Source organism: Embiotoca jacksoni, unplaced genomic scaffold (genome assembly GCF_022577435.1).
Source record: "Embiotoca jacksoni isolate LCO1_2020_lvr unplaced genomic scaffold, fEmbJac1.0.p SCAF_16, whole genome shotgun sequence".
NCBI classification, from domain to species: domain Eukaryota; kingdom Metazoa; phylum Chordata; class Actinopteri; family Embiotocidae; genus Embiotoca; species Embiotoca jacksoni.
Genome location: NW_027185296.1, coordinates 6,802,011 through 6,827,421, shown reverse-complemented (window position 1 = coordinate 6,827,421; position 25,411 = coordinate 6,802,011). Strand labels below are relative to the sequence as shown.

General features: G+C 40.4%; 1 protein-coding gene and 1 long non-coding RNA gene across 2 annotated transcripts; both read left to right on the top strand.

Moving 5' to 3' along the window:
• Window positions 1-58: 58 nt before the first annotated feature.
• On the top strand, window positions 59-11,340 carry timm44 (translocase of inner mitochondrial membrane 44 homolog (yeast)). The gene is made up of 13 exons (XM_069150549.1): window positions 59-288; window positions 797-901; window positions 1,828-2,031; window positions 2,148-2,228; window positions 2,344-2,493; window positions 2,768-2,904; window positions 3,942-4,027; window positions 5,798-5,890; window positions 6,355-6,479; window positions 6,709-6,759; window positions 6,954-7,043; window positions 7,525-7,635; window positions 8,694-11,340. Exons 1-13 carry the CDS (start codon window positions 166-168, stop codon window positions 8,811-8,813), a joined length of 1,476 nt encoding a protein of 491 aa, XP_069006650.1. The 5' UTR covers window positions 59-165; the 3' UTR covers window positions 8,814-11,340.
• Window positions 11,341-11,822: 482 nt separating this feature from the next.
• Window positions 11,823-14,536, top strand: LOC138198505 (uncharacterized). The gene is made up of 3 exons (XR_011178278.1): window positions 11,823-12,010; window positions 14,046-14,110; window positions 14,438-14,536. It is a non-coding gene; the product is annotated as an uncharacterized lncRNA (long non-coding RNA).
• The last annotated feature ends 10,875 nt before the right edge of the window (window positions 14,537-25,411 follow it).

Sequence of the window (25,411 nt, the reverse complement as noted above, 5' to 3'; positions counted from 1 at the left end):
TGACTTTTTAAGTTTTCTTCCAGTGAACAGCTGTCATGTGAAACCTGTGCTACTAGTTTGAGTCGATGATGATGATGATGATGATGCTTGTGTAATTGAGCGGCGTATTTTATATGATGCCAGTCTGAGCAGCACACGGAGAAGAAACGCACTGTGGAAAATGAAATGGTTTCGTTGGGATCCCACGAGTTTAAGACCCTCCCCCTCGTGGACGTGGAAGGTCACCACCGGAAGAAGGTCACAGGCACGGAATTCAAGATGGCGACCCCCTTGTGTCGGTGTTATCAGGTGAGTGCTCGGGACCGTTTGTGGGGAAAAAAAAAAAAAAAAATGTTAGCCTTTAAAAATGTATTAAATTACAGGGAAAGAACACCAACTATTTTCGAAGTGCCAGTTTTATCGCTGAAGGTGAATGTGAGGACTTTTGTTCCGAACCGGTCCGTTAAACGCGTCGTTAGCTGAATTAGCTCTTTGAACGTGAACGCAGCCAGCCGGTGTTTGGACTCCAGCCTTCAGGACAACATCGTCAGAGGCAGTTTTTCTAAATGTAAAACGTGACTTTTGTTTGCTACGTGTTTGGACTCATTACTGTGCTCTTTAATAATAATTTTTTTTTTTTAATTAAAAAAAAAAAAAAAAAGCGTTTCTGTGTTTTAATCATGAACGCTGCTTCTTCACCTGTGAGCGTCAAAGTTTGAGTTTAATGGCTCCACTACCCATCTCCGTCCAGGACGGGATCTTTACTGTTACTGTCATTGCCCCAGCAGTCTCCTGAACTTTCTGTGTCTTTCTCCAGACGTGTGTAAGAAGAGGCTTGGTCGCATTCCCGTCGTCTCGCCTGCTGCTTCCCAACAGAGTCGGTGTCTACAGGATACGTGGGCTCCTCACGAGCTCTCCACAGGTAAATGACACCTGACAACCACGTGTCTGGGACATTGCCTTTGTGTCGATGTCTCTGCCGTCCCTCAAATGATCAGGTTTATTAGTTAAACAGGATTATGCCCTCAACTCACTGCAGTTTGGTTTGAAAAATACTTCTTTTTTTTTTAATAAATTATATTTATTGGAACCAAGCAATGTGAACATTATGTTTCAGTGGGAAACGCAGTACGCAAGAGCACTTGACAGTAAATATGCGTTATGGACTTTCTTCCATGAGCTGGCATATTTGCAGTTGATGTTTTTAAACCTCTGAAGAAGGAACAGGTGGAAGAAGCGTTCAGATCCTTGGCTTAAGTAAAAGTACCAGTACGGCAGCGTCAAAAACTCCATTGCAACTAAAAGTCCTGCATGAAATATCCGACTGGAGTAAAAGTAAATAAGTAAGGCATCATGCTACTGTTGTAGCTGCTGCAGGTGCTGCTAGTCTGAACTAGTTGGTATCCAGTTTTATATCCAGGGACAGCAGATAAATCTGATCGGTCGTAAAATGATTACTTGGGAGAAGAAGGAAGAAAAACGTTCTGATCCCCGAATCTGTTTTTAAATCTGACCCCAACTACAAACTGTTTTTTGTAACACATTAGAAGCGTATTATATAACCCATTGTGTCAAATCTTCAGTATATATAGCATTAAATGGAAATATTCAAGTAAAATACAGGTGCCTCAAAATTGGATTTACAGTCGCTTGTGTTTCAAATCTACTACTCTGGTTTTCCTTCTATTTTTTCTCGCAAATGTTTATACTTGTGTTCTTTTATTTCTACTAGTCTTTATAGTGTTGAGTGTGTAAGCCATGAACATAAATTCCATTTTCATAGAAGTGCTCCAGACATGCCCCAGTTACATTCATCTTAACGTGGTGTTTTTGTTTCATGTCATCAAGGTGCCTCCGTCGCCCCTTCTACAGGTTCGATATTTGTCAGCGGAGAGGGGTGGAGGCAGAAAGGGTTTCCTGGGGGAGTTTTTGGATAACCTCAAGCAGGAGCTGAACAAGAACAAGGAAATGAAAGAAAACATCAAGAAGTTCAGAGATGAGGCCAAAAAACTGGAGGACTCAGATGCACTGAAACAAGCACGAAGGAAATATGTAAGTATTCGGCCACACACACACACACACACACACACACACACACACACACACACACACGGTCTGAATGCTCCAATTCATTTTTAACAATGCTCCCCTTCTCTCTATTGTCCCAGAAAACTATAGAGTCTGAAACAGTGAAGACCTCCGAGGTTTTCAGGAAGAAGTTGGGAAACATTTCTGAGACAGTCAAAGAGGTAAAATGGGATGTGTATTTCAATCAGTTGATTGATCGTCATATCATAAACATGCTGTTCAAGTTGATTTGTCCACCTTAAATCTGTATGGTTGTCTGTGTGTGTGTGTTTATAGGGACTGGAAGAGGTCAGACGTACAGAAATTGGGAAGAAAATCAAAGAGGGAATGGAGGAAGCAGCCAAATCAGCCAAGACCTCTGCAGAAAGTGTCTCTAAGAGCGGAGAGATATTGGGGAAGACCGGCGCGTTTAAAGCAATATCTCAGGTGTGCAGTCACTGAGAGACCGTGGTGCAGATATATTTGTTTACTAAAACATAAACAGGATTCACTTTGTATTTCTTCTAAATTAAGTAATGATTTGTATGCATCTAAACATCATCCTCAACCCTTTTATGTAAGGCAGTATTTAAAAGCACCTTAATATTTAGTAAGCAATGTACCATTGGAAATAAATTATGAAAACGTCCTGAAATTAAAACGTTGAATTTTGGAGCTTACTTCCTGTTTTCTTGTCTGCTGCTTGTTAATCTGTTTTCAGGGCATGGAGAATGTGAAGAAGGATATTGGTGACCTCGGTTACACTGGCCCTTATCGGCCTCCTGCCAGACTCCGAAAGAGGAGTGAGTTCTCCTCCAAGGGGGCGGGGGATGACAGCAAAGTCTTCGAAGCCAACGAGTACGTGAGTGCCCTCTGCTTGCCCTGACACTGAGAAGGTTCACAGATAGTTACCACCACTCATTTTGCCTCACATCTACTTATCCATTGTTAATGAATTACCTGCAATAGACGGGGTTGACACGTTCCCAGTTTGGAGAAACAGCTATCCATGCCAGTACAGCTGTTACACGGTAAGCTATGTGCTGCTGTTGACGAGGTCAGTTACAAAATGTATTTTAGCCAGCTAAAAGAAAACGGTATCAGTTGAGGTTGTCGCTATATTTAGAATATTTTCACCACTTTACCTTGCCATCTGACAGGACTTTCTGGTTAACGGCACCGTCATATCACCCTCTTCAAAGCCACCAGACTCCACAAAAATCACACTTGTCTGACGGCAAGATAAAGCAGTGAAAATATTCTCAATACAGTGTGAATTTAAACTGATTTAGAATTTTTTATGCGGCTAAAATATGTTTTGTTTCTGACCTCGTCAACAGTATTACAAGCTTAGCTGCAGTACAACTGCTTCTTTCTCTAAACTTGGGACGTGTTGGCCCCCAAATACTGCAGGTGTTACTCTGACTATGGACACCCACCTCATAAAACCCCACCTCAAACAATCTGAACTATCCCTGTTATAAAAATACAAGAAATGAAACTCACCCTAAACTATGTGAGCAGACAATCCCCTCTGGTCAAGTACCAAAACAATGACAATATTATCTCTGAACAAGTAAAAAATGCTGTTGAACCCTCGACCCAACTAAATCACAACTGCTATTAGAGCAGAGAATGACAGCGCACAAACTGCTGTCTCATATTTGCTGCAAGAAAATAAATTGGTGAATGGTTGAACTCCGTTTTCAAAAAGCTGCAAGACTTCTTGAAGCTGACACTTATTAAAATTCCCACTGTTTTATTTACATTCAGTTCATTGTTCTTGCTGTAAAGCGGACATATTTTCCTTGCTGTGTTAGCATGGTTAAATGTTATTATCAGCCTGAGCTCTGTGAAAACAACCGCTCTAAAGCTTCACTTTGTGTGTTCTCCAGGGAAGCGACGGGCATAGTGCTCCACAAAGACTCTAAATGGTACCAACAGTGGAAGGACTTCAAAGACAACAATGTGGTCTTTAACAGTAAGGAATAACCAACCTCGTCAACTTTCTCTGTCTTTTCTTTTTTTCTTTTCTAGGAAGCATTTTACGTTACGTTTATAGTGACTGGTTTATTTTGACATTGCTGTGGTCCAGTCGCAAACTTTTAATTGAGTTTGCCCCTTTAATATATGTGTTATGGAGTCCACCAGCATTAAACCAATCAAATTAAAATTTTAATTCAATTTAATGTGGGAAAAGGGTTATGAATCGATTGGGTGTCCCCTTATGTAATTGTTGAGTGGTGATAGATGGTATGATTACACAACAAGCAGTTCCAACCCAGCGATCTGATTGGTCAACGGTACATTTGGAACGTGCTCAAATCACCATAAAGCACATCCTGCTCATTACTAGAAATATCCCTCCGCCTTCTCAATGGGAATATATAATTGGAATTGAATTTCATATAATATGTAATATAATGTTATTTTTACTTGTTAATTGTGACCCATCTGGCGAAATCTGGTCTCTTTTGGTCCTTTTTTCTCACTCCGAGCACCCGTACCGTAACACTACAGATAGTCGGATATGTTTAACACATGACACGGTACTAAAACCTTAAAAATACATGATTCCATCTATATCTTTTTCCGGCGGATATGTACGAGATTGAGCGAGCAACTCATTTGAGTGTTTCTATCTTCTGTGTTTATTCAGTTTGAGACACGATCGCTAGAAAGCAATAATACGGACTGGATCTCGTCTCTGTTGCTAGGTCGTTACTAAGGGTCGGACCACTTCCTGGAGTGGTACAATTCATTCGCTTTTACTTAGGCAACTGATTGTTTTCCAGTTGTCAGTCATACACCCCGCATATTGCCATGGAAACAGAGCTCCCGCTAACACATTTTTTTTTATATTTTGAGAGCGAATTGCCCCACAATGTGGATACATTTAGATGACATATTTTATTTAGTTGGTAACTTGTTGTAACTCGTGTAATATTGCTTAAATCCAATGTACTCAGGTTGTTCTGTGTGTGATGCTGCTGTTGTTTGCGGTGTTACCCAGCTCTGGTGAGATGAAACCATCTACATCAGTTGTCCAAGTAATACAACTTGTGTCTGGATGTTGAACTCTTTACTGATCCTCAAGTTTATAAGGCTCCACTAATATGCATTTGCTGCAAAATGTAGTTGGTGGAACTTGCTGCTATGGGATTAGGTGGCGAGCATGTATAATGGGACTTTATACATTTACATCACTGGGCTGGTTTATATTATGCATATTAGTTAAGGAAACTGTTGGTGATTAATAATGTTTGGACAGTTGAGAAATGACCTGGGTTGCAGTTCGGATGTTGCACAAAGTCAACAGATTTGCTGCTATGTAGATTTTTATAGCTGTTTCTTACTGTGGAAACTTTCTTACTGACACCTCTGCTTGTTGCAGAAGTGTTTTTGTGCAAGTATTACTGAAGAGGAGTGTGTGTTTATAATCATTTATGAGGACACATATTGGAGTCACACAGTAATTCATTACATAATTGCTGATCCTCAGCTTTTAGCCTTGTCATTTCTTCCTGTCTAACCAGCAGCCTCTGTGGGAATTCATGTTTTTAACAGGAAAAATAATGTCTAACATTGGTATATGGACTTACTATAAACTTGAAATGATGTCTGATCTGAGAGAATTGCAAGTTTTTTTTTTTGTTTTTTTTTGCCACGTGTGTGTGTTTCTGTCGGGGAGATGGAGGCTTCAGCTTTCAATTTAAAATCAGACACACTCTCATCCTTATGTTAACTGCAGGGTTTTTTGAGATGAAGATGAAGTATGACGAGAGCGACAACGCCTTCATCAGAGCGTCCCGTGCTGTCACTGACAAGATGACCGACCTTATAGGTGAGAGACGTCGACTTTGACAGTCTGCATTAATCAGACTGAGAGTTCTAATCGAAACGTTTTACATCAATATTTTGTGCTGAAAAGATATTCCTGGATATATTTTTGTTATAATTGCATCTATAACTATTATTGGAGTTTCATGCTAATTTTAAATGGGATATTTAGAGATGTTTATATGATGTGACGTATAGTTATGTGAAGTGTAGAAAAATGTGTGATTAATGTAGTTCAAGTAAAATATTTTGATGGTCCAGCAGCAGTCAGGCGATATGTTTATATCACACATGGTTTTAACATGGAACATCTATCCACATCATGTCCGAGAACTATTTATTTCTTCTTTTAGTCACTTTGCAGCTTTTGTGTACAGTCTAAAAAGACCCGATTTACTTTGTAAAACCTGCTGTTTTTGTGTGTTTTGTGTCTTTTTAATCAAATGTTTCTCGTGTTGTTGCGTACAGGTGGGCTGTTTTCAAAGACTGAGATGTCAGAGGTATTGACAGAGATTTTGAAGGTGGACCCTTCCTTTGACAAAGATTCTTTTCTGAAACAGTGTGAACGAGACATCATCCCCAACATACTGGAGGTATGTTGAACTGCAAATGATTATTCTAGCAACTGTGAAGAATCAGGCGAGAGTCACTGTTAAGGAATGTTTTATTTTTGTACAGCACTGACTTTTAGTGGATGTAATTAGGATTTTGTGTGTTGAAAATAAGAGCATACTTCTACAGATTTACCTAAACTGACTGCAAATGTTGACCAGTAGTATTGTGTGTGATTAAAAATGTAGCCTCGGTTCTTCTTTCAAACAGGCGATGATCAGAGGGGAGCTGGAGGTACTGAAGGACTGGTGTTATGAAGCGGTACGGCCCCTCTCACATTCTCAAAGACACACATCGCAGGCCTCTTGTAACATTGACATGTGCACACAGCAGCATGACTAACCTACAGCGATGCTGTCATTGAAAGTTGTGCACATGTTGGCTGTATGTGGGTCGTTCTTCATTAAATGTGTGGTCATATGGTTATTTTCTTCCTCTCTTTACTGGGTTTGCAGACTTACAGCCAGCTGGCACATCCAATTCAGCAAGCCAAAGCCATGGGACTTCAGTTCCACTCAAAGATCCTGGACATCGACAATATCGATGTAAGTTACGTCAGACCAGACGCTTCAAGAATAGCATTGAGGCTTAGAATATAAATAGCACCCTAAGCATTCATCAGTTTAAAATCCCAATTGTTCACAAGGTCACAATTTATTTATTTGATGTTATATTTATGTGTTGGTGAGCGGTGAAAATAAAAATTTGTTATTACCTGGGCATGCATCCCTCAGAAGAGTTAGCCAATCAGAAGAGAAGGTTGTTGATATCAATGTGCTTTAAAGACACAGACACAAAACAGTCTGTTCTTGGTAGAGCTCCAGAGAAAGGCTAAAGAAGGATATATATATATATATAGTGATAATTTTTGGTAGAAGGTAAAACCACAAAAATATCATCCTATGGATATCAAAGCTGAAAATAAAACACCAGAAAATTTTAAAATATGGGACCTTTAATATTTGAATTCTGTCTAAAAATCCAGTTTGTTAGTTCAGTAAATAATTTCTGTATCTTGTTCTCCAGCTGGCCATGGGGAAGATGATGGACCAGGGTCCAGTGTTGATCATCACTTTCCAGGCTCAGTTAGTCATGGTGATCCAAAACACCAAAGGGGAAGTGGTGGAGGGAGACCCTGTAAGTAACAAAATACACACTGCTGATCTGCCAAAGGATCAAAGTAAAGAGCTTCTTAAAACAAGTCTGTGCCACATAAAGTTATAGAAGTATACAAAGCTTTAACTGGCAAGTATGAGAGCCTCTTTATACATAAGTAATTAACAGAACGTAATGAGACAATGGAGCCATGTTCATCTATCTGGGAAAGGCTTTTATTGATTTAAACCTGGACCCAGAAAGCTTTATGGGCTGTAAATCAGCCGTGTCGTTCCCTCAGGGCACCCCAGGGACACATGTGACTAGCAAGGAGGTCAAGGTATCCACTCAGTACTGTGCTGCTGGCTTCTGCCCAGTGTTCAGAGGATTAATGGTGGATGTACTGTTCTTCTGGGTTTTATCAGCTGAATCCGGCTGGGCTTTAAATGACACACACCGCCCTTCGTGGACCTCTCTGTATCTCCTACACTCTCTGTCACTACTATGTCTCATCAGTGACATCTTTGTCCCCTTCCAAACTTTCTTACTTATAGAGACATATGGGAAATCAGGGTTTTAACTGGGCTCGACTAACTCGCAGATAGTAAGAAGCTTGCTGCAAAAGCTTTCTATAGAAAATCCATCAAAATGCACACAGAGGTGAGACAGCAGATGCTACTTTTGTAAATCTTTTCTGAGTAAGAAATATAAAGCATTTTTTTTTCAAATCCTTACATTGCACAAAATGAATGCTACATACAGAAATTCAATTCAGGCATGTTTTAAATTAGGTTAAATCAGAATTTAGGTCAATCACAAATAAGTATACTTCTTAGTATGAATTATTTTGCAAGAATCACAAACTCTGAGAAACATTTCTAAAATCCAAAGATATGTTTATCTAAGTTTGTGTATGATGAGTTGTTTGTGGTATCTACTGCTTGATGAAATGATGGTAATGAATACAGCTTATGGTGGAAATTAAAGTCGATTTTCATATTTGGTTTGTCTAATCACATTTACAGGTGTGTAATTTATCTTTTGGTATGTATTTAACTGTTAAGAGGAAGTGTACTCATCATGTGTTGTTCCTCCTGCAGGACAAAGTGCTCAGGATGATGTACGTGTGGGCTCTGTGTCGAGACCAGGAGGAGCTCAACCCAAACGCTGCCTGGAGACTACTTGACATCTCTGCTTCGAGCACCGAACAGATCCTCTAAGACTCTCTGATACGCACAAAACACACACTCACCCAGAGAGAGAGAACACACCGTACCGAACAGGCCCTGGAGCCGGCTGGGAAGATGGAGGGAAGAGGAAACATGTTGAGATGGACAAGTCGGGCATAAGATTACTTCACTACAGGAACATGGTGAAGTAGGGTTGCCAAACACCAGGTGCTTCACTGTCTTTTTTCTTTTTTTACTGTACCTACTTTGGGTTCTTTCATTTGGATTCTTCTCTTCTTTAAATACCTGACAGTTATTCCTGATCATTCCTCTGGCTCACGCTAGGGGGCAGTAGACCACCAACAATATCCAAAGTACTTTCTGCAATGCCTGCATGGTTGTCCATCTCTGAATCTCTTTGGTACAGTGCTGCCATTGTCGGCATTTAAAGAATTGATCTAGTTATTTAACTTGGATTCAAATATTTAATTATGAATATGAGAAAACATGATGTGAAATTGAAGGGAGTAGTTTTGTAACTGAAATCCTGAACTTCAAGTTGGTGTCAGCTTCTTAAAAGTGCCACCTTCCTCTGTCTAATCAGTCCATCAGAGTCTCTCTTCCTCTCTTAGGTGTTGTTATCTTAGTGGTTGGTGGTGTCAGTGCCAATCAGTGTTCTCCTGTCCTCTTTCATCAAGGATAATCATCCTTGTTTGTATGATAATTGTTCAATGTAATTGATACACTGAGAGTCTATATTTATTATGAGAAATAAAGATGAACCCTGTTTTCACATGAACAGACCTTTTTAAAAAAACACATTTCTGTCCAACTTTTTTTTACCTTCAAATGGTTAAGCTTGCCTTCAGGATATCATGTGATGTATTTTGGGACAGTTGCTAATTATTTTTTAAGATTAAATCCTCAGGTGGGATTTCATTGTTGGCTATAATATTTCCTTTGGGAAAGGTGCTACTTCTGAGGGATTTTTACACTTACAATTCCAGAGCAGAGCTGGAGCACTCATTTGCTTCGAGTGAAATGTAGCTGCATGTGTAGAGGTGATTGCAGTGAGGTGCACGTCAAATCACCCTGCCGGAACAGGGCCACTTTGATGACTGTCTTGTTCTGGGTGGAGCGTAAAGATCAGAGTTTTTTTCATCACGGCCTACTAAGGCCAAATTCGACTCGCATTGGATCTTACATTACCTCAGTGGGTTGTCAGCTTTTGGTCTCATCAGCATCAATAATTTGTGCCATCGTGCAGATCTGTTCAGCGTTTTGTGGTTACACATCAGTTGACCTTCGGTGTTGGGAAGGGTTATAAGTCACAGCTACATGTGTTCAGTGTGCCGTGTCGTTGTCATACACACCAGAGCCACATGGCTCACTGTACAATCAGCAATCCAAAACTCCTCTCATGGACACGTGAAACAGTGGAGGTTGTAAAAATGGCACCCACTGGGTTTGTCTTTGGTAACTCTGCATGTCTTTGAAAAACCTTTGCTGGCTGTGTGGAAAAATAGATTTCACCTTTAGTCCGCCTGCCTACATTCAAGTCATTGAAGGGACAATTAGGGTGTTTTCACACAAAATCCTTTTTTTAAATGAACCGAACTCAGTCCTCTTAAAGTGTACCAACAAAAAAGGGAGTCAGTTCTCTTTGTATTCACGTTGTGAGTTCATTTTAAAGGGGATTCGCTTTTCTTTCTGGTCCACTTCAGCTCTGAAGGGGCCTCACTCCTCTTCCTTCACACTATACATCGATCAACACAACACTGACAGGTGAAGCATATTACCCAGCAGTAAATCCTCCCTTCAGTTGAATTGTAATGTTCAGTTGTTATTCAGTCTGATTTAGAGGTGGTGATTTATTTCAATGGGCATTTTGGAGACTGTAACTTGTGGTGCTGTTGAACTGCACTGATTTCCACTGGGTGGTGTTCCAATTATTTTGTCCCTCCTATTTAATTAATTAAGTGGACAAAATATTAGGATCACCTCTCGGTATATCTCAGTTCAGTTCAAGCACACCAATGATAGCCGTCTCCGAAATAAAGGAAGTACTTAATACTGAGCTCTTGTGTTGTTGCTTCACCTGTCGGTGGTTTTAATGTTGTGTCGGATTACTTTAGTTCCTTTAACCTTAAATACGCTTCATCCACCAGTCGTGTTACAGTTGCCACGGTTCCATCTATTTGTTTTTCCGAGCAACAAATTGCAATAGCATGTGAACTGTGATCTGTCTACGGCAAGCCTCGAGTGCAACGAGACCTCTGTTCGGTTCGCTCCAAAGGGGTCTGAGCTCACGTGGTGTTCACGTGTGCACAAAACCTGTTGGCTAATCGCTCTGACGTTTTTTCGTGTGTGAAAACACCCTCAGACGTCAATACAACTTCTGTTAACTTTTATTTTAACTTTGTGTTGAAAACATGTGTACCACCAATTCGCGGCAGACAAAAGTTTAAGTAACGTCAGAGTATGTCGATTTCAAACAACTCTGCAGCACATTTTTTGCTCTACAGAAAATCACATCTCGATTTTCCTTCTCTGTATTTGGCTTATTTCCATCATATGTCACCACCGCAATTAAAATGTCTGAATGTCAATCAGCATAATAACTCTGTTTTTATCATTTCAAATGTTCAAAAATAACCTTAAATGTCCTGTTAATTGTTTCTTAATCAAATCTGTTTTGGATTCTCTTGTTGTGTCTCTGCTCTTCACTGAGGCCAGGTTTTTTTTGTTTTTTTTATTACTCTCCATGTTTTAGGTACAGGGGGCAGATGAAAGGGTGTGATCACACTACTGTAGCTGTTCATCGTCTGAGGCAGTAGTCAGACAGTTTAGTACAGATGGTGAAGCGCAGAGCAGAATGCAGTGCTGTATGAATCTGGTCGCTCGTACTGCAGGATTGATTATAGCAGCCTTGGCTGAGAAGGTAGGGGGCGGCTTATAAACAAGCTTGCATGTTGTGTATGCCTGCATGTGTACTGCAGGTCTGTCTGTGCGTATAAGCCAGCAGCTCCGTCCCGGATGATGGATCCTGACTGTTGCTGAGCTGTGCTGAGGCTGCAGCTCTCCACTGTTGTGCTCATCACTCAGGATGCTCCCCTCTAGCTCTCTCTCACTCTGCTCTCCACTCGGGTGTTCAGAGGAGCCACCCTGGAGGATTCGAAACCTTAAACGGTGGTCAGCTGACGCCTGTCAAGAGACCTACTGACCGGAGGAGGATCTGACTCATGTTGGTGTGTATGTGCCGTATGCTTTCACGCTGACTGGAAGTCATTTCAGACTGATTAAATGGCTCCCAAGCAGCGTCATAACCAGTTTACCTTGTAGTGTCAAGAAATAATCAAAGATCAGTATTTCTTGTGTTTAAAAGGTAGCTTCTTACTTCAGGATGAAGTGTTTGACATACAGTACATGAATACCTAAACCAGAAAAGCAATCAAAGCAAAACAAGTCTGATTACTGTAACATGGTGTCATGAACTGAAACCATTGGATGCCCAGAAGGAAATAAATTGATGTATAAAGTTATGGATCGGAAAAAATTTGTACTTTATATCTTAATAGAGTTAAATAGGGATCTATCAAACATGTAAAGTCCTCTAAACCACCCCACCTCACCAAACCTTAACCTAACCTAACTTGACCTCGATTCTCTGGGCAAAACTTGGAAACTAGTCTGACCTTCAACCCTGAAAAAGTTCCACGTAGTTTTTTAAATGGGTCACAAGGATGCACACATGTGCACGTGAGACAGTTTTGCGACTTGAACCCAACGGGAATATTTTTCTCTGATTCACACAAACACACAACACAAACATCACTGACTCAGGAGCAAAGAAGGCAACAAGACATGCAGCTGGCCAACCAAAGGCTACTCATGCATATGTCTTTCCCCACACACAGACACACAGACACAGACACACAGACAGAGCAGTGGTGGCGAGGTCAAGGAAGTTAAAAAAGTAGGACAGGAGTGTCACAAACACTCTCTCATTTGACGGGTGAGTGCTGACATGCTGCCATGGTCTGGGATCCAGGTTGGCAGCTGCAGCAGGACGAACAAGCTGAGGGACAACAGCCAAAAAATAATGGAACTCGGACAAACATAATACTTCAGAAAACATCATCATTATGGATGCAACTATTTAGAAATTAGCAAATATCTTTACGTCTGGAAAATCAAGTTAAAATGATTCTTTTGATATCAGAGTTCAAGACTTGTTCAAATGTATTCAGGAATGAAACAACAATAAACCAAATACAAACTAAAATAAATCATACAGTATGAGGCCAAATATCATTGACTCTTAAAGCTTTAAAAGTGATGCCATTAAAACAATTGACTGGTCTTTCCTTCCCCAACACTTATTCTTGTGATTGTATTATTCTGTGACGATCACATTTACTATTCATCTTTATATCACAAATGGGAATTTGCCAACACATTTCAAGTGTTTCTTGCCTGTCAGCAGTCCTTTTATTCAACAAACGCTCCATTTCCTTTTCCTCTCTGTCATCTGTCTGATGCCCCATTAACTGTGCTGTCCTTGAGCTCCCCTGACACCCTGTCTCCTTTAGGGTGATGGAATCAGCAATGTACTTTTCTCTGGTCCTCCTGCCATCTAATATTCTAGTAAATTTACTATGGAGGCCCCAACTAGACGGGTTACAGCATTGGTTTTCTGTATCCGATCATATGACGCAGTACGGTAGCAGGAGACAATACCCTTCTCACTTCCTGTGAAAGAGAATAACAATTTGAAGCTTCAGATGTTTTCTGATGGGCTTAATGCAACTTGACATTGTTCCTACTTGACCTGAAGTTCAGCACTGGCTGCTCCGACAACACTGCCGTGCACGAGGCACAGGAAGTCTTTATGAAGGAGCTCAGATCAAGGTCACCACGCAACTATGTGTGCGCGTGCACGTGTTTGCTCTGACCCAGATTCAGCAGTGCAGTGGGACACTGCCAACATTTTAGTTCATGGACACAGAGGAAAGAGTGTGCACACACGCATTAGCTCAGGCGGTTGGACAGCGGTCCAGGGGAAAGGTCAGGAGGGTGTCCTGGTGAGACAGGGATTATGCAGGACGGTGAGCTGCCGGAGCTCAGTGTTTGGACAGAGGACAGCTGGGGCCTTGTCCTTTACTAGAAGAGAACCTGAGGGTTCCCTTATTGTTAAAAGAAAACATCTGTGTGAGCCATGTGTGTTATTATTCCTTTGTTTTTTTCCGAGTCTTTGTGCTTCTCTTTCTGTCTCCAAATCAGGTACAACATTACAAAACCCAGGCAACCTGCCAAGAGGATTGCAGCGCAGATGAATTCTTGTCTGAGTATGCAACTCCTTTATGATCACATTTTCCATCCCTTCTCACTGGGTGTCACCTATGTAGCCCACACCTCTTCTGTTACTGAAAAATCATCTTTGCATTGTTAAACTATTGTCTCTACTAGCGTGTCACTGAGTAGCGGGGCCTTTGTTGCTGTTCAACACGAAAGATTTCAGTATTTGTGTTTTTGTATTCTTGTCTACGCATGTAGCAGTATTGTCAATTTTTACTTACTATTTACATGTTCATGTCAAAATTACAAAAAATATATAGTTTGTTATTTAACTCTAGTATCTAACCATGCAAATTGTTTTGTTTTTATTTTCTCAGGTTAAGACAGACCCCTGGAAGCTCCACCAATGGAAGTGAAAGAAATTGTCATGGTAAAGAGTTTCCACTGGAGCTAAGATCTACCAAGAAATGGTCCCTGGTGACATCAAAGTGTGTGGATTATTTCATTTAATACAATTTAATAGCATTTTTGTAACCACTCGTAGTAATGCACAACATTCTCCAGAAAACATACACAAAAAAGCGATTCAAAATAAAAACTAATTTCTATTTACACATTCCAAAACATAAATTAACAATAGAGATTGATGGTCTGTTACTTAACAACCAGTACTTACTATAGTATGAGAAAGTAAAGAATCAGGAGCCATTCACAATACTTCACCATCAGTTAAGGAAACACATTACCTCACAACTTCATGTAAACAAAAAAATATTTCTTTATACATTTTTTTTAACTGAAGAAAATCTATACAGCCCTTTATATCATTTATTCAGTAATCCACAGTTTGATGCCAACCACTAAAATGCACATCTGCCTTCAAGTAGATCCTAATTCTCTGAACTAAAAACAAACAACTTTTGTAAATTTTGTGGTAGTGCTTTGCTTTTTGTCCTCTACACAACCAATATTTTCTCTAATTCATCTAAATCTTTCTATTCAATAGCCCTGATTTCATAAACAGTCTGCTCCTTTTTTCTATCAACAAAGACCATAAACTTAGTTTTGTTCAAATTCAAATTGCCAAACCATTTTATTGAGTTAGATTGTTTCATTTTATGTTTTCAGCTAAAAAATTTGAAAAGTTCTCCTTAATTAGAAAAAAATGGGTCATCTGCAAACAACACAAACTGAAAAACATGGACAATTTTCTGCTGAATTGTGTGATATATTTATAACAGAATTCCTTTCACGTGGAGGTGGAGGCAGAAAATGACAAATAAAACAAAAACATCTGCACGGCTACCTCCCATTACAGCTAAATCAGGAATTATGTTAATGTAATTAATAAAGCAGTCCTTTAATGACCTCCTGAGATGGTTATACAAAAAAAAAAAAATCTGTTAATGATAATGCTTCCCTCAGCCTCGATGTTTCTTTGGCTCAACATGACAAAAAGCCTGCTGTATCTTCTGCACCTTCAGATGAGGACAGCTCAATAATACATCTTTGAGACTTTTGTTTGGGGACATTGCAACACATTAAAATTGCATTTTTCTTTGAAAGGTTATCCTCTTCATCTTTTCATAAAGCTGGCCTTGTTATTGCAACTCTAACAATGTTCGGGATCTAATATTGAGGAGCTGTCCTGCCCATGAAAGTCAGCGGTCAATATATTCTTATCTCATTTTCATATATCGCTCCTGTCCCCTGAGATCAAACAGTGATATCAAACTGTGAACATGTGTTATGAAAAAATAAATCACTTTACCTTTTAATAAAAAAAAAGAATGGAGTGCTAGGAGGACAGAGATGTGCAGGTGGTGAGGAAGAGTGGGACGGAGAGGGGAATAGTGGAAGGACTGACAGGTAGACAGACAGCGCTTGTTTAGCATTGTAAATGAGTAGCAAAGCAGGCTGCAGAATTATGGAGGGTCAGGTGTGCCTGTCGAACTGTAACAGACGGTGAGAGTGCTCTAACCAGCCCCCGTGTCACCCAAACATGCACGTCCAGAGAGCGGACGTGCTGGAACTCCCTCGGCTGACATTACAGTGTAAACGAAGGGTGATGGCTTTCTCAGAATTAATGTGTGCCTCACTGCTTTGTGTGTCTGCATGCACTAGTGCTGATAAATACTCACTCAGGCTGGATCACGGTCAGCGTGGGCACAGGCTGGTCGCCTTAGGTCACGACTCTTTTTCCTCACAATTTCTTTTCAATTCCCTTGATGGACAACGTTTAGTCTCTTTCTGCCATCCTTGTCTTTGTCTGTCTCTATCTGTGACTTTCAGTTAGTTTTTTTTAGTTAATTTCAAATCTGCTTCATTGGAGTTACAGTTAAAAATACAAAGATTAAATCAGATTAATTAGATCAGTCATAAAATCAGCAGATTCTACAGATGTCTACAATATAATCTAATGGTATACTAACATACAGAAGCAAGTATCCATTTCTCACTCACTCTGTTCAAATTGGTCGTTCTGAAATTTGCTTTTGGCATGAAACTGGAAAAGAAATGCAGCTTAACCAAAGTTCATGAAGGAGAGACCACTTCTTGGCTCTTAGCTTTTCATATATTTAGGATTTATGTAATACCTACAAAACCAAATACAGAATGTTACAAAACCACATGTTTCCCATCAGGGCAAAATACATGCTTCATATGTGCACATGGTCATATGTTAAATTCATGTTTTTTTTCTGTAGGGTATCATTAACTACCATTAAATCAGTAATCAGCATGCTCTACATGTTAATCTAATTAACTAAAGGTGCTGTGTGCTGCATGCTATTTAAAATGTCAATACCAAAAACCCGTGCTGTTTCAATTCCATTATCACCTCTCCCTGTAACCACCAGCACCACCTCCCAACTTCTTCCAAATCGAATCCCCTGTCCACACCATCAGCAGGCCCACTCTAATTGCAGAGAGCAGATTCTTTATGAGAATGGCGATTCTGCTGAGAGAAGGGAAAACAATGGAAGCAAATGCTGTTTCTATTGATCAGTCGGTGTCTCTGTCCTCCCTCCAGCCGGCTCTGTGTTTACTGTTCCTATTCAGAGGTCTGATAGGTCACAAGATTTAGTGGCTTGGACGCTCATATTAGCCACCGCAGGAAAATACGAGTGGACGAGGAGAGGGGAGCGTAGCCGTAAATACAGGCTCCTAAAAAGACACACATGGGCTTAAGAGTTGTCAAACATGGCCATTACCATCATTCCCACACGGGGAAGGCTCCACAAAGGGCAGGAGGAAGAAATTGATCACTTTTCAAAAAAACACAGCGAGTGGGTAGCCTGTGTTCGAGGGCCAAGATTTAAGTGTTGTGGCAAAGGACAGATCAGCAAGTGGGCAGAGCAGAGAAACGGTAGAGTATGTAAGGGTTCAACACAATAAAATGACTAATTGTGGTATTGAGAATACCATGACTCACATGTGCTTTCCTTTTATATCCTCTCTGGGCTGGGGCCAAGGAACAGTTTGGGGTGGGCTACAGGTACTGCCCTGATAGTCTGCTCACCTCTCACTGCTCTCCATAGTCTGTTCATAAATCTAACGCTCACGGGAGGCCTGGTTAGATTAACTTGTCCTATCAGTCACGGAGGCCAGCCAGCCACGGAAACGAATGCTTGCTCGTCAGGAGTTTTCATGAGCATAAGGAAACGTACAGAGTACTTATCATTTAAAAATGGCTCTTATGACAGTCCTCAGAGACATCAGAGGTCAATCCAGGATACAGAGCTCCAATCCATAGGAGTAACGGTGGGATGTTATAGGTAGTGTCCATGTATTTCTCTTTCACTTCACTCTCCACTTCTAGGCATGCGAGTGTCTGCACATTACGGTCGGTTTGCTCTTGTCTCTCCCTCAGCATGACAGGTAGATGAGGTTGTGAATAAAGTTCCATCCTCTCATCAATAGTGGCCAAGGTCAGGGTCAGAGAGACAGACGGGAAAGGTGATTTATTACTGGAGGCAGAAGGCGGAGCGTGAATGTAGGAAAGTGTTGGGAAAGGTGAGGGCGTTGCAAGAGTAAAAAGTCCAAAGTGGAACATTAGAGATCAAATGGTGCAAACTGACCCAAGAACAAACACACAGAGACACCTGAACATGACATAGTGCAGTGAGTAACGTTAATGTTAGGGTAGATACAAATGGAGAGTCTTCGATGCAATTCATTTAATTCAGATGTTCATTCACATGTTTGGATGAGTTTAAGTCTACTAATCAAATCTGTCCAACAGGTCTACCTTGTATAAATTATCAGCAATCATTAAACAGCACAAGTCTCCTCATTAAGGATTAATGATGTTACCTTATGAGGATTTAGGATTTAGATGACCTGCGATAAGACAAGCTCCAGCACTGCTAATTCGTCCACGTCTGGTCTTTTTCCATGTGGCTCTCTGCATTGCATGGCAGCTTGAAATGAACTTTTATCACTCCGTTCAGTGATGGAAGATACATAATTATCCCGCAGCCCCTTGCAACATAAGTCACAATACTATAGAGTAACTTGTATGCTTCCAACTAGGCAATCTTTCCTTGCAATCCCCTGCCAAATTACAGTTATCAGGCTGACATAGTTAATCCACCGCACTGTTCTCATGAGAATTCTCCACAGGCTAATCATGCTTCAAACAATAATTGCAGTCATTTAAAAGCAATGCGTGAATGGTATTTGATAATATGATTTGATTGTCCCTAAAGTCTTCTATTTCCCAGTGATCCTCCACAAACTACTTTTAGCCAGTGACAAGGACTCTGTGGGGTCCTTTGATTGCTATGTTTATACTTCTTTAAAATTAGGGCCCTGTCCCCTTGTGTCACACCTATACGGCTCCTGTTTTTACAGATTTCTTTAGGCAACAGAAGATAACATTGAGATGACATTGACATTTTTTTAATTTTTTTTTATTTAGCATGGATAATGCATGTAAAGTAAACATTGAAAAAAGATTGATAAAGATGTGTGCTGTGATACGGCGATGCTAGCAGCTACGGGAGGCTGTACTTAGGCTAAGCAATGTTTTGAGCTAAATTATAGCATCGCATGCTCACAGTGACAATGAAAAGACACCAAAGTGGTTACAAAATTATCCTCTGGGGCAACATGGATATTTGAATCAAATTAATGGTAATCTATCAAATAATTAGCAAGAAAGTTCATTAAAAAACCCAAAATGTTCACTTTATGGTGGTTCTTGCGGAAAAATGAACGTCATAAATGTCTGTACCAGATTTATTGTCAATACATTCAATATTTAGAGTTCTGTCTATACCAAAGTAGTGGACCACCCAACAACCAGACCAAACACTTCCTCTCCTGGAGCCATGACATAAGCATGGCAAACATGTGTTACGTGGCTCCAGACACTTAAAGCCGAGGCCAGTGATTTTTGTTGCCTCTGTTCCACTCTCACTTTTTTTTTTGACTTCTTTCCCTCATTTTGAACTTGCTTGCTCAAATGTTCTCCAACTCTCCCGTTCTCACACCTCCCATGAATCATTTTTCTCTCTCTGCATCCATCTTCCCATCCATCTACCCTTACAAAAGGCCAATCAGGTGACTGGAGAGATGTTTACTAAGGAGCAGCTTGTGGCTCTGTAAAGGATGTGCCACAGAGTCGGTGTAGTCGGGCCTGGAGTGACGGATTGTGCCAGGCCTGCCTGGCTGAATAAATAGAGGCAGTAGCAGCTCTACAGCTGGCCCATGCTACTGCTGAGGCTTACTGGTCTATGAAATGTGCAGCATGGCAATGTCCTGGGCCTCGCAACAGTGTGATGAATGGCTTATATTCCTCCGTAAAGCATATTAAAGTCAGATCACATGATGGATAGTGGGGGGAAGAGAGCAGAAAAGGAGGAGATGAAGGTAAAAAGGGGGAGATTAAGGAAGGGGCGAGAGGGGTTTTGATAAAATATGTAAAGAGAGGAAATTAAATCCCAGGCAAAAATATAAAAACAGGTCTCCCTTCACTAATCTAAATTCCATTTCCAGTTACTGATGAAAAGAGCAGATGCAATTTAAATGTTTTAATGATTCCCCCTTAGTCCCAGTACACTGATGACCTTAGCCCCACAGACCAGAAACGGGGGGAAAAGACAGTTTGGCTTCATGCAAACCACAGCAGCATTTCCTGAAGGTGAAACATGATTAATCTCTGTTTAATAACGATCAGGCAAAAAAACAGCTTGGTTTTAACTTCAGAGTTTGAGTTAAAATAGATTAACTTTGATGTCATGGCTACAATATTAAACACATCGTTAAGGTCATGGAACAGTCAGGATTAAAAGAAACGTTAACACTGTTGTTACAGTCCAATGTTTTGTTAATCCATCCATTAACTCTGACCTCCTCCCTGTACAGACTTTGTGGCTCTATAACTACGTCACCTCCCCTTCTCCTCTGCCCCAATTGTAATTGCTCTACCCACAAGAGGGTGCTGTCACAATGAAATGTAACCGTGGGTCTCCACTGTGAGGTTGCCAGGCAACCAGTGGAGACGTCAGTATTTCATTAAACTTGGCCAATAGAGTGTCCGCCAACCTGCAAACTGTGGTTTTAACACCTCGTTTTCTGTTCGTATTAAAGGTGCACTTTATAAGATGGAAGTCCGGCCTTGTAACACCACTGTGTACGTTACGAGGTGATAGTGAGTTACACTATCAGTGAGTTTCAGCAGTTTGATCGAATATTGTGTGTTCTTGCTCTGACATAAGTTGGTAGTTGCTTCTTTTTTCTTTTTCTTTTTTTTTTTATAACATGGTTGTAAAGTTTAGATGTATGGACCCAGCCATTGATCAACCAAATAAATGGCGACGCCTTAAAGTGCAGTACCACCAAATGCTCACTAGTGATTGGTTACAAAAAGCCACAGGCTCCATAAACTCCCATTCAACTTCTCTCATGAAATACAAAGTCAGTCCATTTTTCCACAAGTTATTAAGGTGTCATTCACTACATTCCCTTCTTCTGATCAGTGTTCTGGTGGTCCATCTGGAAATAATTCCATAATTAATTAGATATTAGGCCTCAAAAAACAATAGGTTTTAGTGGTATTACGAGACAAGATGGGCCAGGGCTAGCTGGTTAGCATGCTAACCTCAGTGGATATATCTGCAACATGACTCACGGGAGTCTATCCCAGCAACATCAGTGATTCCCAATTACTACAAGTCTCATGCAGACATAGATTTAATTTAGGGGATCACAGGCCAAATAGGCTGGGAACTACTGCGTTAGGTGAAACACAGGGTACAACTTTTATTTGTCATGCGTCTCTATCTCTTTGAAATTATGTTATATGTTACTAAAATATTTTCCTATAATTGTCACAACCGATCATGTGGTGGAAGTTGTAATCAGTGGTTTATGTTGACAAGCAATTTTTTGGAATACTTAATTTCCCAATTTATGAACTGCAGGTACATGGACATAATCTGCTTGCAAATACATCTCCTTCAAAATTAACTTGACATACCTGTCAGCAGACTATGGGTATTTTAAAACATTAAAACAATATATATTCTTACCAAATGGCAATTAAGAGTCACCTGAGCTGCATGTATATTCAATTATAAATCAATTCAAATTCGGACACCAGTGAGCCTGTTTTGGTGCAAAGATCATTCTTATGTATTGTACATTGTATTGTAAAATGTTTTTGTGCACTATGTTATCGCTTTTGTGTTTTGGCTACATTTATAATTTGAGTTTGTAGAAGGGTGGGACATTAATCGTTGCATTTTTTTTCCCTCTCTCTCCAGCTTCCCTCATCTCTGTGAATGACAGAGATCCCCCTGAATCACTTCAGGTACAGATGAGTCACACAGAGGTCGACACATGAAATGTTCTCCGGAAAGGTTTCTTAAAATCCATGTGGAACAGCCTGACGACGAAATGAACTCCAGTTAAATTAAGTCATGATAATGAAGGATGAATGAATTAAAATGATCAAATAACCAAAATATATTAGTAAATATCAATTATTATTGTTCTCTGCGACACCACTGCTTCATTTCTGAGAATGTTAATTACATGGAAATTTCCATTTTCATCAGTTAGCTCAGTCCAGTAATTGCTTTTTCACCGTGTTGATGTGATGTCACTGAAATGAGTGAAGTTGAAGTTTCATGCAGCGTGGATGCAGAGCACCACTGACAGTGATGTAATGCAAAGGTCAACCTGCACATGTAATGTAATTTAATGGGGGGAGATGTTCGCTCTGTTGCCAGGGAATCCTGCACTCTACTTCTATGTCAGTGGGAGTCCATTGAGCGATTGGCAGAAGGGCTCAACAAATCAATGAGTCAATCACTCAGCTGATGAAAACCTGATATCTTCATTGGTGTAGGAGAAACTCAGTTTGTCTTCAATACCTCCAGCTGTCTCATACATCACAGGAGGCTGATCCCTGGCCTTTGCTGTTTAATCACAGTTAGAGAGATGCTATTGACTCACTGGCTCTGAAGTGGAGAAGTGAAGGGTTAAACAGGCCCCATTGAATCTGGCGTTCCCACGACAAGTTTAATTAAATGTTGAAAAGAGTCATAAGTGTGTGTGCGTGTTTGTGTAATACACTGGACTGGCATGTCGTGTAAGAAATATAAATAACAAATTTAAAAGTGATGCATTGCAGCAACATGGCTGGTTGCCTTTCTGGCAAGGCTTATCCCTCATTCGTAACTAATATATTTATTATTTGTTTCATTAATTTATAGAAATGATCAATCACTGTAAATGTAGACAGAATTAATCCTCTGGCGATGTTAATCGTGTGGGGAAAATTTAAAACAGTGCATCATCAGTCAACTGGCTCCATCAGACTATGTCATCTGAACCAAGTGTCCTCTCATTTTAAATTAATTCAGTCCTCCCCTTCCTACCCTCCTCCTCCCTCTCCCACTCTATCTCTCTTGTTCTCAGAGAAAGAAAATTACACCGTGAGTAGCAATACAAAACTATTTTGGCAGCCTGCTCTGACAAACTCCTCCAATCAATGTCTACTTCTTGAGCTTAATCAGACCTTTACAGCTTTACACTTAATTTCCAAAGCTGATATCAAACGGTCATCAATCATTTTGCCTTAAGTTCAGGAGTGATAAACGTTACCCGGCTCAGAATTGCATCCAGCATTTAAAAAGTCTTTCACTGGGAAACTTGTTTTCTCACTCCACACCGGGATTATTTACTGCCAATGAACGTTCATGCATAATTAAAACTCTTATGAATAACTAAGACTATGCATTTACCCATACCACACTCTCCCTTGGGACAGAAAATAAATCCTCAGAATGCTCTTACCAAGGTCAGGGTTGAACTAATGTCTCATTAAAAACTAATTTTTTTCATGGATGAGTAGGGAGTGATAGACAGGCTTGACGTATTGATCTGCAGTTGTTATGCTTTGAGGAGAACGCCACGTAGCTCCTGGAGCTGTATAGGTCTTTGGGAGTACTTCTACATATATTTAAAAAAAAAAAGTCCTTTAAAGCCTGTTGTGGCTTCACAGGAAGCGCTACACAAAATCTGATGAACTATTATTTTTTAATTGATGTCATTTCAGGTAATATTGAGGTTACAGACTGCAGGTTTGACAGTAAATTAAAACTTTGAGTTTGAAGTTTCAAAGAAATGTGCTCATGAGACCCCTGCAGCCGGCAGTGTGTCTGCTGTAAGCTACACGTGAGCTGCAATGAACACAACATACTGAAATCCCTGGCCAAGCCGTCGTTCCACGAGTTGCATTGTGGGATTTCACAAGGAAGCTTGGCCCTTTTGGAAGAAAAAAATAAGCACAAAAAAAATGTCATTGTGAGTCCTACAGTGTTACAGAAGTGAACAAAATCAGACACACTGCATTATAGCACGCCATAGCAAAAATGTTTCCTTCAGTAACTGTACAATCAGTCAGTCTGAGCCACGACATCGACACACACACACACACACACACACACACACACACACACACACACACACACACACACACACACACACACACACACACACACACACACACACACACACACACACACGGAAACCTTGGCTCTTCTTGATCAGGCACTTTAGAGTAATTAAACAAAATAGGATATCAAATGGACCATGAAGTGTGGATCAGCAATTAACTTGGGGACTGATACCGTGTGTGTGTGTGTGTGTGTGTGTGTGTGTGTGTGTGTGGCCCTGGCTCTGTGAGTGAGTGCAGGCCTGCACAGTGGTGGCACTGGGACAATCCAGGGTGAAGTTGTGAAGCTGTATGATGAATGTTGTTCCCCAGGTCTGAAGGGGAATGATTAAACCCTTTCCACCAATCACCTCCCTTGGAGCTTGAACAAAACCACCGGGGAAACACAGCCTCTGCTCTCAGCAGCCCCCACAGCAGAGGACACAGAGACACACACATATGCACATTTGAACAGTAATTTTTTTCCCAACCGCTGATCCTTGTTGATGCAATGTTAAACATCTACGAATATCAGCAAAACATATGAGCAGAGAAATTGGAATTATTCAGCCAGTGACTCTGGGTTTGTTGTGCTTGAAATTCTACATTGTAATTAGATGCCTAATCCTTTGCTTGTTTGCCATATGTGGCCATGCATGCTGGGAAGTTATGCTGATACAGAACTGTGTTTCAGCTAGTAAAGCATCTTTGCTGAATTTAATTTATATTTGTGCATTTAGATTATGTCCATGTTCAGCAGTTCATGGTGGATAAGCACAAAGCAGTTAAATACTGTTGCTTGCCTAATGAAAATTGCACATAGCTGCTACTGGATCCACAATGTTTCTTTTAGGGAGCAGGACATCTCAGACCATATGCTGCTATGTACCACACCCAGTTTCCAAAGCACCGCTCTCTACTGTGGGTCCCAACAATTCTGAAAATTAATTAAAATCAAATTCACTGATTTAACCATGCAGTTGCCACAGGAGGGCTAAATAACAACAACATAAGACTACTGTTTCAAAATCAAAGAGTGCACACTCCTCTTCAGCATTGAAAGGTTCATTTGAACAGTCAAGTCCAGTGCTGTCTCTCGCCTCTCGACTATTTTTAAGCCTTCAAAATGCCCCTTCCTCAAATCAAAGACTGAGGAGTCTGAATCTGACTGCATAAAGCTGCATAAACATAAGGCGATATGATGACACTCTAAACGTGGCTGAGTACAGGAAGGCTTTATTTCTAAAATATTGAGATCATGAACAAATTTTGACATCATTGTATTGTGATGTGTATACGTAACTGTTGTCTGTTGTAAAATTAAAATTAAATGACATGACATTTTCTTTGGACTTGGGCCAGTTTGGAATACAAATGTTCGGCCTTGCAGCAAGGCTCTTGT

Bases quoted from the DNA above. Each gene is read 5' to 3' on its own strand.
- timm44 (XM_069150549.1), top strand. From the start codon at position 166: ATGGTTTCGTTGGGATCCCACGAGTTTAAGACCCTCCCCCTCGTGGAC. The intron at 902-1,827 runs GTAAATGACACC...CATGTCATCAAG, and splicing joins TCCTCACGAGCTCTCCACAG to GTGCCTCCGTCGCCCCTTCT. The intron at 2,494-2,767 runs GTGTGCAGTCAC...ATCTGTTTTCAG, and splicing joins CGTTTAAAGCAATATCTCAG to GGCATGGAGAATGTGAAGAA.